The sequence below is a fragment of the Triplophysa rosa genome, linkage group LG4 (genome assembly GCF_024868665.1).
Source record: "Triplophysa rosa linkage group LG4, Trosa_1v2, whole genome shotgun sequence".
Classification (NCBI taxonomy): domain Eukaryota; kingdom Metazoa; phylum Chordata; class Actinopteri; order Cypriniformes; family Nemacheilidae; genus Triplophysa; species Triplophysa rosa.
In genome coordinates, this window is record NC_079893.1 from 15935974 (window position 1) to 15950590 (window position 14617).

General features: G+C 37.0%; 1 protein-coding gene and 1 long non-coding RNA gene across 6 annotated transcripts in view; one reads left to right on the forward strand and one right to left on the reverse strand.

Annotated features, from left to right (window-relative positions):
• pspc1 (paraspeckle component 1) overlaps positions 1-11619 on the reverse strand; it is an 81544-nt gene extending 69925 nt beyond the window's left edge. For 2 of the 5 annotated variants that reach the window (XM_057332877.1, XM_057332876.1), the window contains exon 1: positions 10504-11617. In XM_057332877.1, the coding sequence (XP_057188860.1) occupies positions 10504-10866 (363 nt within the window). In that variant the 5' untranslated portion in view covers positions 10867-11617. Of the gene's footprint in view, positions 1-10503 lie in introns of all 5 variants that reach the window. The other 3 variants (XM_057332873.1, XM_057332874.1, XM_057332875.1) reach the window with 3 other exon arrangements.
• On the forward strand, positions 221-10495 carry LOC130553726 (uncharacterized). The gene is made up of 4 exons (XR_008962891.1): positions 221-2476; positions 2595-2632; positions 3548-3657; positions 4944-10495. It is a non-coding gene; the product is annotated as an uncharacterized LOC130553726 (long non-coding RNA).
• Positions 11620-14617: the final 2998 nt, after the last annotated feature.

The following is a 14617-nucleotide window of genomic DNA, read 5'->3' on the forward strand; positions in this document are numbered from 1 at the left end:
ATGTCCAGCCGGCCTTCCAGCCGGCGTCAAGCCCTGTCCAGCCGGTCCCTGGGAGACTCCCAGGGCCAAAGACTGTTCCCCCCGGGACTCCTCCTAAGTCCCCCAGGACTCAGCGCCCTCGAGCGCAGCCGGGGACTGGGACTGGTCTCCCCAACCCTTTTGGACTACCCCCTATGAACTCTTGTTTTGCCCCACCCCCCCTCCCATGTTTGTTGTTTTTATTGTCTCACCCCAATCCCATTGTGATTGTGTCTTGTCTTCCACTGATTTTGTTTTCCATGTTTGTCTGGTTTTTGTCTTTGTCTCGGTCTGCCTTGTCTTGTCCGTCTACCCCTTGGTGAGCACCTGGAGGTGCTCATTAAAGGGGGGGCTTCTGTCATGGCTCTGCTTCCTTAGTCATGTTTTTCTTGGTCCTGTAGCAGAGCCTGTGGAGAGAAACATATTATTGTCCATTTGACAATAATATACATTCTCTCCAGTGTCTTGTCATTGACCCCATTCCTCTCGTTTCCTCGTTATCTTTCCCTGAGTGTTTAATGTCCCACACCTGCCCCATGTCGTTATCCCTCGTTTGTCTTCCCTATATATACCCTCTTGTTTCTTTGTCCTGTGCTCTTGTATTGCGTGAACTGCGTTGTGTTGGATGGTGTTGTGTTCATGTTCGTGCGTTTACCCGTGTTCCTGATCATGTTTTGTGCCTGATATTATTTAAGACGTTTGGTTGTGTCCTTGAGTTTAGTTATTTGTCTTGTTTTCATTTTGCCCCCTCGTGGGAAGTCTTTTGTTTTACATTTATTCCTTAGTTCTGTTTTCCCCCATTGTGGGTGTTTTTTGTTCTGTTTTCTTGTTAAATAAATATATCTGTTAACCCCTTCACTGCCGTTGCCTGCATTTGGGTTCTTCCACGCCCTGATCGTGACAAAAAAACTCTAAAACAGCAACAGTAAAATACTTTTTAAAGCTAAATAGTATATCACCGTATTGCATACATTAAATTACCATAATTTAAGAAACAGTACATACATTTTATTTTTACTCTCTTAATATGTAAAAAACACAGATTCTTACAGTAAAATTTTAAATTTTTGGTGAAATTAATGGGAAAATACTGAGCCTTTACAAACAAGGAATTACCTTAAAAACAATGGTATTATTCTGTGTAAATTACACATTTTCTTAATGTGTACTGTAGAATATACAATATAAAACTGTTTAAAATCCAACAAACACATGTTTAACATCTTGTTACTGTAGGATTTAAGGTATATGTTTATCTTTTTGTCAATTTTAGTTAAAACTTTAAATACTCTGTAATTTACTGTACTTTTGTGTATTGTTCTTTTATGGATCTAATCTGATAGTTAATGCTAATTGCAATGAAAACAAAACGAATGTATTTAAGAAAGTCAAGAAATAATTTTATCATAGCTTTTCTAAAAAGAGATTTTCCACATTATTTCATAATTACCACAACTAGACTATGAATAGGATGAACAAAGCAAAAATGTTCAAACATAGGGAAAAAACTTGACCATTTTAAAACAATTATGAAACTGTGTTTTTATTAGTGGTGCTTGCGAAATGGCATTTGAAATAATAATAAAAAGCCTGAACAAACGAAGAAACACACAAGAGGAAGAAGATCGTCTCCCCGCTTCTAAGATTAGGCCTGTGAATTGCGCAGCGCGACCTGCATGCAGCAAGTGGTGAGTACTCCTTTGGCTACTTTTCCACGGGGTAACTTGCAAATTGCAAAGCTAAGGTAACAGATTATAGTGCACTGCTAACGCAAAGTGTAATTCTGATGCCTTGTCAACTTGCATTTAAGCTTGCGTTTTCAAATGACTTAAATTAAGGTTACGTGGTAACTCACTAATGAAAAATGTGCTTGGAAACTCATACACTGCTAATGCGAAGTGTACTTTTGACGTCTTTTAATCTTCTTTTAATCCATTTCTTGGCTTACTTTTAAAAATGCTTAAGAGAGCACGACAATTCATTAATAACGTTAACGGTCGATGTCGTTTTATATTTCAGTCAGCGCCATCTTAGCGCGCCAAGCAGCTGCTTTTGGAATACCATCCTCGTCCATCCTTTTGATTTCTGGGGGTTCAACATTTCTTTTCGAGGTAAGCCAAACAATACTGTTACAAACTAAAAAGTTAAAGTTATTTATTTTCCTTTCGTTGTTGTTATTTAACCAGTTTTGGCTATGTTTAGTTGCAATTTCTGTGGCAAGTCGGTCAAATCATTGAGGGGGTATGTACTTCATTGTAAACTTCATCGACTTCATGTGACATCAAAGAGTGGTGAGATTTTTTTAATTACTTTTAAAGACATATTTTTGCCGTATATGCTTTGTTGAACGTTTTGTTGAATTTGGTCTTATTCAGGAACAAATGTATTTTCTTTTATCTCCTTTTCTTATGTTACAAGAGGCTGTGTGCGACAGGGACCTCATCAATCTCTTTTTCTTGTGAGTCTATTATTTGGATTAGATACGTTAATTAATACATTTATTCCTTAACTTTTAACCAAAAATGTTATTGTATTGAAAATACTAATAAATTATCCCTTTCCTTAACTTGGCACAGCTGGAAAATTCACGGGATTGGCAAGTTTCTGAGCTTTAGTAAGTACATTTTATTTATATGCTTTTGAACTGAAACTGCCCTGCATCAATATTTATCAGATCATTCATGCTACCACTTGATTGTTCAACTATTCTAACTCTTTTTTTTCATTGATATAACAAAATTGCAGAACTACAATTTTCAGAGTAATTCATTACAACCACAATGTGTTTACAATCTTTCCTTGTATAACAGTGGATGTCCCAATTTTGTCCTTATGCTTATGCTTAATTTTTATGCTAACATAAAACCATATGATCAACATCTGAACTTTTAACATCATATTAGTAAAGTTGTCTTGGACTTTTACAGATTAATATTACTGGAATATATTACCAAAACCAATGCTTATTCACCACATTCTGTCATCTTAGTGAACTTTGTATGTAAAAACAGTTCACTGTAACTGCCCGCTGCTACAAGATCTGCAGATTCTGTAGCCATCTTTAAGAATCGTCTGAAAATGCATCTCTTCCGTCAACACCTTACCGATCAGTTCTGACTTCTATTTCTTTTCTACTCTTTAAAAAGAAAAAAAAACCTTCTAACTTAGCTCTGTATACTGTGGTAGGCTCTATGAGACCAGTCTTGTTTGATTGCACTTATGCTTTTTGTTGTCCTTATGCTGTCCCAATTGCTTCCATTGTTTACCCCATCTGTAAGTCACTTTGGATAAAAGCGTCTGCTAAATGACTCAATGTAAATGTAACAAAAAAGTTCTGAGGTAGAATTTGTAAAAACATTATGTACATTGTTTACATAATGATTAATTTATTAAGTTAGAAATAACACAATCTGCTCAATATTGCTAAGTGAAGCACTTACTGTAGCTAATGTGTAAGTGCTAAGTAGTCATATAATTTTAGTTACTATTACTGCTATCATTCTTTTCTGTTTCTTTGTTTCCTGCAAAGAGGATCATGTCAACACCTGATCATTGTAACCTGTCTGCAAGAGACTCTGTCCCACCTCTCTTCAGTCAAGTCTGGACCCAGTAATTCAGACACCTCAAGGATAATTAATGGTAAGTAGTAGTATAGTTCAGTCTATCAAACAGTACATAGATTAAAACACAACTCTCAATTCAAACTAGGGGTAAAAAATATAAAATATCTATTTTTTACAGGTTTTACTTCATCTTTGCTATTAAAAATAAGAACATTAAAACAAGATACACAATACAAATACACAAATGAAATAAACAGGGCTTTATTTTTTTCAGCTACAGTAGGTGTATTTAATAGTGGCAATCAAGTAAGAAATTTAATTAACAAATGTAAAAATAAAACATTACATATACTATACTTATAGACGTACTGTATAAATTAAACATTTATTCTTATTAAAGCTACTGTATTATTTATTTACATTTAAGGGATAATTAATCAAAAAATTAAATTGTCAAATTGTCATTTACTCACCCTCACATTGTTTTTAACCTAACTTGAGGTCTTTCTTCTGTTGAACATGAAAGATATTTTGAAGAACAGTTGCTGGTCCACAGTGACTTCCATAATAGGAATACTATACCATGGAAATAAATGGGGACCAGCTGTTAGGTTACCCACATTCTTGAACATATCATCTTTTGTGTTCAACACAAGAAATTAAAATAGGTTTGTAACAACATGAGAGTGACTAAATGATGACAGAATTTTCATTTTGGGGTGAATTATTCCAAGCACATGAATGATAAAGTTTAACCGCCAAAGCTTCAGAACATGCACAAATAATTAACTTTACTGGTTTACAATGAATGCCAGTGTCACATGATTGTGACATGAACTCTAACATTGTATTAACATGTGATGTGAATGTATGTCGCTTTGTACAATGTGTTAAGACAGAAGCGCCAAAACTACAACTTGCAGAAAGCACTGCATGATGGTATTAAGCAGATTGTGGAGACATTTTAAACATCCACGTTCAGAAATCATGATATCGCACACCCTAATTCGAACCTCTTAATCCATCTTTCTCAGGTACACAGGCCACCTGTATAAGTCTTAAAGATGACTTGAGTGTCAGGGCAAAAGCTAGAAAATGATTAGTTGTCATTATCATTTGTTTTACCCCTGTGGACTTGCAGCATAAGTATGTTGAAGTAGATCTCTACACTAGTGTAAATGCTATTGTGTATGGTGGGACCGGCCTGTGGCATAGGTGACAAAGGCCCTGATCTATTAATTATCAAAGTGGCCTGTGAAATTCCAGAGTGTTGCTTGCTTATGTGTAGTAAAAAAATACTGTGAGCTTACTGTATACTGTAATGCTCATGGACTAACTTGTCTTTGTGTCTCTTTTCTGCAGAAAGATGAAGAAAATGGCAGTCCATGAAGTACTACATTTCCAGTTTCTCGAACTGATTTAGTGCCATGTCTTCAGTCAGGTGTGGACTTATTATTATTGTTCAAACAGAGCAAGTGGCCCTGGTTTACTTTTATATATGGACACATTTTATTTCCAAGCTCAACATTGTGAGTACACTGCAAGTTATTGAATCAGCTCAAACTGTTTTAACACAGTGTCAGTATGCAAAAACGGGTTTTTTTTTGCATACTGTTAATGATCTGTTAATGATAATTTGTGTGTTGATTGACTGCATTTATTACCTCATTTAGTAATTCACAATAACCTGACTGACTGTTGTAAAATCTATGGCAACCACTTGTAATGCCTTTTGTGTTATACCGTATTTTTTGCGATGAAATTCTGGCAACCACAGCTGCCGGTAATTTTCTGTAAAATTGAAGTTTACAATAAAATACTATAATATTTCATACGGTTGAATTGTGTTTATTACGGAGATAGACTGTAATTACTATTAAAGAAATTTACACTTGCAAATGCTATTTTTAAAGTAAATTACTGTAAACAGGTTTACATTACATCTGTTTTATTTAACAGTAGTGTACCGTAAACAAGCAGCAATTCGCTACTGTAAAATTTACGGTTGCAAAAAAACATTCTGTAAAGTGTTCCACATTGTAACCTTATATTTTACGGTGAACTTATGGCAACCACAGCTGCCGGTATTTTACTGTATATTACACATGTTTTTTTTTACAGTGTAGAAAAACGATTTTAACAATGTGCCTGTTTGGTCGTTAGGACATGCTCATCACGTCCCAGCAACATTATTTGGTACGTCGCTGAGATGAATATAGTACATTCCAGGTAAGTCTTCAGGAGGTAATCACCACGTCCCAGCAACGTCCAAAGTTACATCGCTGGAATGTTATTTGGTACATCGCTGCCACGAACACGGTCCGGTCCAGATATGTCGTCACATCGTAACTGTGTTAACTGGGGTAGCAGACTGAAAAGTTAGTGTCTTTCTGCAGTCCAACAGACAGCAGTGTACTGGGGCCGGTTGCACCAGCTGTACAACTTAGCCTAGTTTTGACTTCAACGGGCACTAAGTTACAATTTATGCACTACTAAATATTTTTGAGTTGCACCATTCAACTTAGTTGAAGCGTAATGTTACGTACAAACTAAATATTTACGGAAGCCTCCTATCAGGAGTAACTGTAGGAATAAAATAGCAGACTCACTGTACTAATGGAATAAGCTCTTGTTTCACTCGACATTTTTCAATGATTTACACACGATATAATGCTGACATTTACAGTCACTTACCTTTTAAAATAGAGAACATTATGTGATGACATTTAATTTTTGATGGCTCTAACAAGAACCGTCCTAGCGTGCCTGTCATTTATTATTGCATTAAGTAGGCTGTATTGTTAAAATGTTTTTTTACCGTTATTATGTGAGGTAAAATAAGTTTAAATCAAGAAAGTTTTGAAATTCACAATATTTCAACACAACTTTTTCTCAGGAATTGAAAGGCTGCTATTGGACTGTTGAAGGTAAACGTCATATTATGCGACTACGCATTACTTTACGGAGAGCTTATGAACTACTAGCTACGTTCTGCCTCAAGACCAAATGGTGCAACTGAATAACATACAGATTTAGTTACAAACTAGCTAGTAGTTACTAAGCCTCTAGTGTGGACTTTACGTTCACGTTTAAGAAAGAACTTGCGAATGGCTGGTGCAACCCTACCCAGGTAACTAGAGTCTGTTGACTGGTGAATCAACACTAAGTTGTCACCTAGTTAGTGGGACGCAATGCTATAAACAATGTCCCCGTCTTTTACTCTCACAATGAGCTCATCATATTCGCATGCTACATTAGTAGGGCCCTATAATTTCCATGGAATCTGTCACATTTTTATGAATATATAAAACCACACTCATTTGGACCATAAAGTACTGTAATACACACTGCAAACAGAGTAAGTTATAGCCTATGTGTAACAAGTGTAAATCAATTACACATCTATTCACCAAGCTCTATGGGTCTTCAACCGGGGATCCACGACCCCTAAGGAGTCCGCTGTGGAACTGTAGGGGGTCCGCTGATTAATGTTTACTCACAGAGTACTTTTTACACCAGCAGCTGGGCTTTTTCCCGCATGCTCAGCGCAAGCGCTCTGCTCTCCATTTTTTCCACACTCAGCATACCTATGCTTGATGAAGCAGCACAGAATAGGCGCCCGCAGATCTCCGCAGAAAATTTCTGTGGATTTTAGCGCTTTCTATTGACAAGTAGACACACACAACATGAGCGTGTTACTAGAATGCTGAGCATGCAGGAAAAAGCCCAGCTGTTAACTGTGACAGATTTTAATGAGCCTGACGATGTGATATTTGAGATGTTTAAAACGAAACTAACCGCCGAAGACGTTCAGTGAACGTATCTGTTATAAGACACCGCTGGATCATTTCAAATCCGTTCACAATAAGAATGAACGACAGGCGAAATCTCTTGTAAGTTTTATTTGAAGTTATCTTCACGTTGTGTTTTGTGAACATGCGGAAAAGTGTCATTATATACTTTTTCTTACAGTACAATATATAAATATGGTCTTGACATGGACCTTTTCTGTTGGTTCAAATGAATTCAGAGTAATTTGGTCAGGTGTATTCAGAGTTTAAACAGTCTTGGCATTAATCAATAACAACTTTTTAAATAAGCAGAACTAAATCTGATTTTAAATTTAAATGCATAGACAGGCAGCATTTTAAGACTATTTGAACACATTTACACATATTTATATGTGTGTACAAATGTAAACACATTTAAAACTATTCTATGGAATTCTGCAGGTTTTTTCCCAAATTTTAAACTGAAATTAACAAAAAAAGTCTGCAGATTTCGTATGGCCCTACTTATGAGGGAAAACAAATTGGAAAAAAAAGTTTTTTTTGTGAGCAAAACCTATGAGGGAAGATTTACGCACATCAGGATAACTAAAAGTATGTGATTTAAAGATTTAAATTCATGTAATGCGGCTCTTAAAAAAATAATTTGGCGCCTGCTTTTTCCCCCTACAGGAGCCAATGGCTCCTTAATGGTGGAGTGGTTGATTTGGAAGGTGCTAACTTTAGCCTGCTAGCCCTGAAATTATAATCCCACCCTCTATGCGATTCGCCATCCAAACCCACGCCTCCTCCAAACACATGAATGTATTTAGTAAATCCACGTAACGAATTACAAACTAAATCCATTAAATTCTTCTAGAAGCATGTACATACCTGTCCAAAAGAAAGAGAGCAACCATGGTATCGTCTTTCAGACCCTTTGCCTGCCAGGCAGTCTCCATCGTGTAAAAGCTGAACTGATGTTAATTTGAGTTTTTCCTCTTTCATGATCCAGACGTTTTTTCGTCACTGCTTTTTCAAAAACTGACTTTCGTTTTGTAGATTTACTTGTTGTCGGTTCCGCAGGAAAGTTTGATTGTTGCTGATTGTCTGCCATTCTCCCTACATTGACACAGCGGACGTGAGCGCGCTGCGGCGCTGATGACGTATGGTCTGCGTGAACAGGGTGCGCAGTGGTATGCAAAATACATTGGCTGAAAATGTACACATGAGCAGTCACAGCGTTCGGCCAGAACGTTTTGATTGGGCGAACGTTTTTTGGTTCTACTCCTTTCACAGACGAAATATAATTATAAAAATATTATTTGACCACTATAATTGTTGATTGCTATCAGGATGTAAAGAGATTTCCAACCAACATGACAAAAAATGTTTCTGGAAAGGATCACCCACCACGCCTTTAAATGATTTTTTTTGTCTGGAGCCCTCACATGGGTACAAAACTGTTATAACCTGTTCACTTTAAGCTGAGCACCTGCATCTAGACAAAAACTTCCCTTCAGGCAGCAGAAGCGATAGAAGAAACGTTACATCTGCATCATAATAAAACAGGTAGGGCCTTAATCCTTTAAATTTAGAATCCGTGTATTCTCTCCCTTCCAATGAGTGTAGAGTGAGCATGAAAGGAGTTGCGTGCAAACAAAGTGCATTGTCATTCGTTTCTCAACTTGGAAGGCTATTTAATACCGTTTTAACTTGTTAAAGCTGTAAAGCGCTAATTTGACAGGCAAATGACACCATACCGCTTCTGCATCATAAACTCCCGACAAAACGCTCGCGTCGCGTACAGTGATGGTGCAAGTCAAACAAGTTTCCCCCAAAATACCACGGACTCGTTGCATGTTGCTCTCCAGAAAGTGTAACAGCCGTGACAATACAGATGAAAGAAAACGGAGCTAGGGCTGTCACGATTATAAAATAATCGTCTCATCGCGATTGTTTGGCCTCATCGCGATGGTTTCAGATCATCGCAATTATTTCACATCTCTATAGAAGACACTAGGGGGAGCTGTAGTGCATCTGCATATGACATATTTTAGTGTATTGATTGTAACTAAAGCATTGTGATACTTGTAAAATGTACCACCACTTCACAATAAAAACTAAAGCATATACCATAAAAATAACCTGCAGTACAATTTAATATTATTTAAGATAATCTCAGTGTGAAAACCAGTCTACCAAAATTTTATTAACATAGAAGTAAAATTTTATTGTATCTTGTAAGTGAGAAAAAAACAGACTAGAAGCAATTCTATGACTGATAACATATCAATGGTGGCTTCACTCCTGATCAATTTACTTAATTTACAAGTATATGGCAGTTGTATTATTGACAGGTAAAAGCCTAAACCTAAAATATATGATAAACCAATATTTTCCGATGTATTTCCAAGAAAAAAAAAACATATTTTTTATATTCAGAACAATATGGTCGTTTCAAAGCTGAATCAAAAATGTATGAGAATTAAATGTCAAAGCTCTAAAACAGACAATTAATCGCCATAATCGTCAAAGCCCTAAAAGAAACAATTAATGGTCATAATCGCAATGATTTACTAGACAATTAATCGTCAGCCAAATTTCATAATCGTGACAGCCCTAAACGGACCTCAGAATTATAAAAGAGCAGCGTGTTCTGCACTCAGAGAGAAGCAAAAAAATAGCACTTAATAAAACGGCCTGCTTTTACAACAGAATGCATAACATCTGTCCCGATTTCTCTTGCATCCTGAGACAACATCTACCTCCACTAGACCAGACTTTGTGCTATTAACCTGGGTCAGTCATCTCATTTAAGTCTTAATAAACTTAAAGCTAAGTAAATGTTTATGGTCCATCTCACAGTAAAATGAAAATGTATGGTGCTGAAAGTCCCTTAAAATAATCAATATATTTTAACAATAAAAAATAATACACAGAAAATGATGTATGTGCAACAATAGCATGCATAATAGTGCCGTGACAATATGGGTTGTTTATATTTAAATAGCTCTGTTTTACACATTTAGTATCAGGGGTCCATGCATCTCTCATCTAAGGGGTCCTTGCCCCGAATAAATGTTGAAGATCCCTGCTCTGTAACCAATTGAATAAGGCTATTCTGGGTAAGAAAAGCTGATTTAGCGCGTTACCAGGAGTATAAAGCCGAATCCTCTGTCTCGGTTGATGAACACCTCGTTGGCCTCGCTATATTTTAAAAACAGTTTCTTGAAATCTTCCTCTGTTATATCCGTTGGTAGATTACCGACAAACAGTCGGCATCTCTGATTAAAAGTTTTCTCGTCGGGTTTTCTGTTTTTTTTTAACTCTATAGCATCCTCTTTTGAAACGGTTTCAGAGTAGAATGCAGAATTATGGTCCCACGACGACAGAGTTCCTGCCTCCATGTATCCGCTGCGGTCTGCTGGAGATTCTATGTTGAGTTTTACATTCTGGGGTTTCGAGGACGGAACAGTATTTTCAGTGTTTACCTCTTTAAGATTATGCTTTTCCATAGCTATGAAGACTTAACGTCTAATACAACAACGGTTCGTTTTAAGTTTTCTTTTCCTTGAATCTCCACAGTTTATATGTAACTGCGGAAAAGACAACACGTCTTCGACTAGCAAACGAGTGAGTTTACTTCTTGTTTTTTAATGGCGGCTGGCAAACCAGCTTTCGCTGCATTTCCGCCACCTATTGAGCTGGAGTGTGGAGACCAAGGAGGAGGTGAGGTCAGAGGGAGATGGGGGCCGTTTCTCAATTCCAAGAAGGCAAAGAACGGACTTGTGTCCTTACTAGATCGGACTTGGCAACTTCAAACTCGGGAGGACGCAGTCTGGTTATATTAGGCTGCGTCCAAATACGGCCCTGGCCCAAATGGCGCACTTCGGTCTTGTGGACCTCCTCCGAGTCCACACTTGATGATGTCAGGAAGTGCAGATCTGTAGGGCACTAGGCACGAGTCCACAAGGGTACATGGGAGTGCATTTTGGGACAGACTTGAGGACATCACGCCGGAAAGAGCAAGCGGTGCTTTCTAATCACTCTCGCGGTACTTGTTGTCATTCGCTGATCAGTCTGCGCAGCGCTGCGTGAAGTCGACCACTTGTTGTCCCATTGTTGTTATTTGGGACTGGAGCTGCCGGTTTTTATTGTTCTGTATTTCATATGTTTGTATTTCATATGTTGATATGCCACCCGAGCATTATGCAATAGATACTTATGTTTGTAATGCATTCATTTGTCATGACGTCATGTATGTATATTTATTAATTTGTTTACACTATACTTAATGTGCATATAATGTGTTCTTAATATGCATATATGTTGTTATTTAATATTTCTCTATAATACAGAAGCTGTGTTGTTCAGCCTTACAGAGCCCAGAGACAACTAGATATAAATCTACAACAAAACATGGCTTATTACCTTAAGTAAGAAAATGCACTACATTAAAATATTTTATTCTTGAATAGCTGGCTCAATAGAAAATAAATAAGCAATAATACGAATAAGTAACTAATTAATAAATTATTTTTTAATTTGATCAAAGGATACATTTAAAAATGTATCCTTCATGTTTATATGTTTGGCATCCACGACACTCCTCCCTCCGTTCTGGGATTGGGAGGATTCCTGGGTAGGGGACTTCAGTGGAGTCTGCATCAATGCGGGCTTCGCCGAAGACCGCATCGAGGGCATAAAGGAGGCGCTCGCGAGCAGACTTCTGAGCGCTAAGAAGACAAATGGAACACTCTACGGACTCGTAGACTTGGCGAGAACGCGCAATTTAAGTCCACGAGACCTCAAGTCCACATGAAGTGCGCCATTTGGCACAGGGCCCAAATACCCCCACTTGCGGTCTTGGCCACTTGAGAGCGCGTGCACGCGACAGGAAGGAAGAGCGCGAGTGTGTCCAATGTCTTAAAATGCCAAAGGGCAGTGCGCTTAACGCACACTAAATCCCCACTAGCTTGAATACCGCTTCGGAGCGGTATTAAGGCTAAGCGTATCCATCATGCATCATGTTCTGGATATGAATCATGAGACCTTTTGCTCGGGTCTCGCAAGATGTTGCGGAAAGCTTTCCAGTGTATGTTATACTACTGCTTTTTAATGTTATATCATTATTCATTCTATGTTTGGCTAACATGTGTTTTTCTTTTGTTTTAGTTTTTTGGGTACAGCTGCTTTGATACAATACAAATAAAGCGCTATAAAAATAAATCTGTCTTGACTTGACTATATAATTAGATATTACATATAATTTCGTAGTAAAACGTAGTGTTACATATTTATTGGTGAAAACTCCAGAGTTATGTATTTTGTAAAACTGCTTTTTATCTCATAATTAGAAACACCACATTAATTAACGTTACATGTTTGCATGTGCTAAATATGGAAGCCCAATTCCGCCACGTGATAAAAAAAATCAGGCTCTAAAAAGTCATAATTATGAGATAAAAAGTCGAAATTTATTAGATAAAAAGTCGAAATTATGAGATACAAAAATCGAAATTATGAGATAAAAAATCATAATTACGAGATAAAAAGTCATAATTATGAGATAAAAAGTCGAAATTATGAGATACAAAAATCGAAATTATGAGATAAAAAGACATAATTATGAGATAAAAAGTCATAATTATGAGATAAAAAGTCGAAATTATGAGATACAAAAATCGAAATTATGAGATAAAAAGTCGAAATTATGAGATAAAAAGTCAAAATTATGAGATAAAAAGTCATAATTATGAGATAAAAAGTCATAATTATGAGATAAAAAATCGAAATTATGAGATACAAAAGTCGAAATTATGAGATAAAAAATCGAAATTATGAGATACAAAAATCGAAATTATGAGATAAAAAATCGAAATTATGAGATAAAAAGTCATAATTATGAGATTAAAAGTCTTAATTATGAGATAGCCTGTGAATTGCTGAAAGACGACATGGCGCGGCTAACAGAACCTTACTGAAGACCAGGCAAAGCACCCAAGTAAGTGATTAAATTATTAAATGGCATAAATTAAATGTTTAAATTAACATTTAAATACATAAGCATAATTGTGAATGGTCCCGTGTCCCTCTACGAAATGAAATCATATTTAGAACACGGGGAATTTAGAGCACACCTATAGTTCTCACACGTTCAGCCAGACATCTGGCCATCGGGACTACCGGGGCATTCCCAGTGGGCCGCGGGCAATGTAAGTCGGTGGGCATGTTTATTTATCGCAACTATATAAATTTAATCAGTCAAACGTCAGTCAATGCGTCTCTGGCGGCATATAGCTGAGGCTAGCTGCAAGACAGCTAAGCAAATGCGTAGAGCGTGTGATAAAGTGTATCTATTGCATGAGTTTATGTTTGTATTTGGCGTGCTGTAAACGCAGAAAGAACCTTTTGCATGCCTACAATATGAACGTGTTTCGTGCACATAAACTCGTGCTATACATACGCAGTATACAGAGGCGGATTAACCATATGGGCAATTGGGCAAGTGCCCAGGGGCACCAAGACTTTAGGGGCACCAAATAAACCCGCAATACAAAATATATATTTTTTATAAATGTACATAAGCACTTGTTTTTTAAGACTTAAGTCACGTATCTGCGCTAAATAGGGGTGGCACCATGTGCGGGAATACCCCCACTTTCAGATAAAAATGGTTCTGTCCTCCGCACTTTTTCGACACACCTCCGCCAATATTCCCGCCCATGTTATCTGGTTAGTTACATAGATTTGAGTGAATTAACATTCAGCCAATCACAAGTGACTGCTATCAAAACAGATGGAAGCGGGAACGATGCAGAGCGCATTGTTGTAGCGGAGACTAACTAAATGCGGGGATTAGCACTGATTAATAAAGGTATATATACATGGCATGCGTCAGAAATAAGATGTTATAGTGCCGATAATGTATGCTAATAATAGTAGTGGAGGTAAGGCCACTATTGAAGATCCAAACCTGGGTTTTAAAGTGAAAGTGAAGAACGGTGGTCATCACTATAGCATCAATTCATATGTGTCTTTTAGTGGAGTACACTTTTATCTTAGTACTTATGTGATCGTTTAGTAAGAAGAATATACACAACTGTGCTTAAATAGAGCGTTTGAATAGCTGTATAGCAGTTAAAATAGTAACAATAACGTTTCATGTTATTTATGAATAACCTTGCTATACATTGTCAAAAAAATGTTAGTGATTTTTTTAAACTACATCAAAACCTGAAATGTAACATTACAACAGAAAGCAGG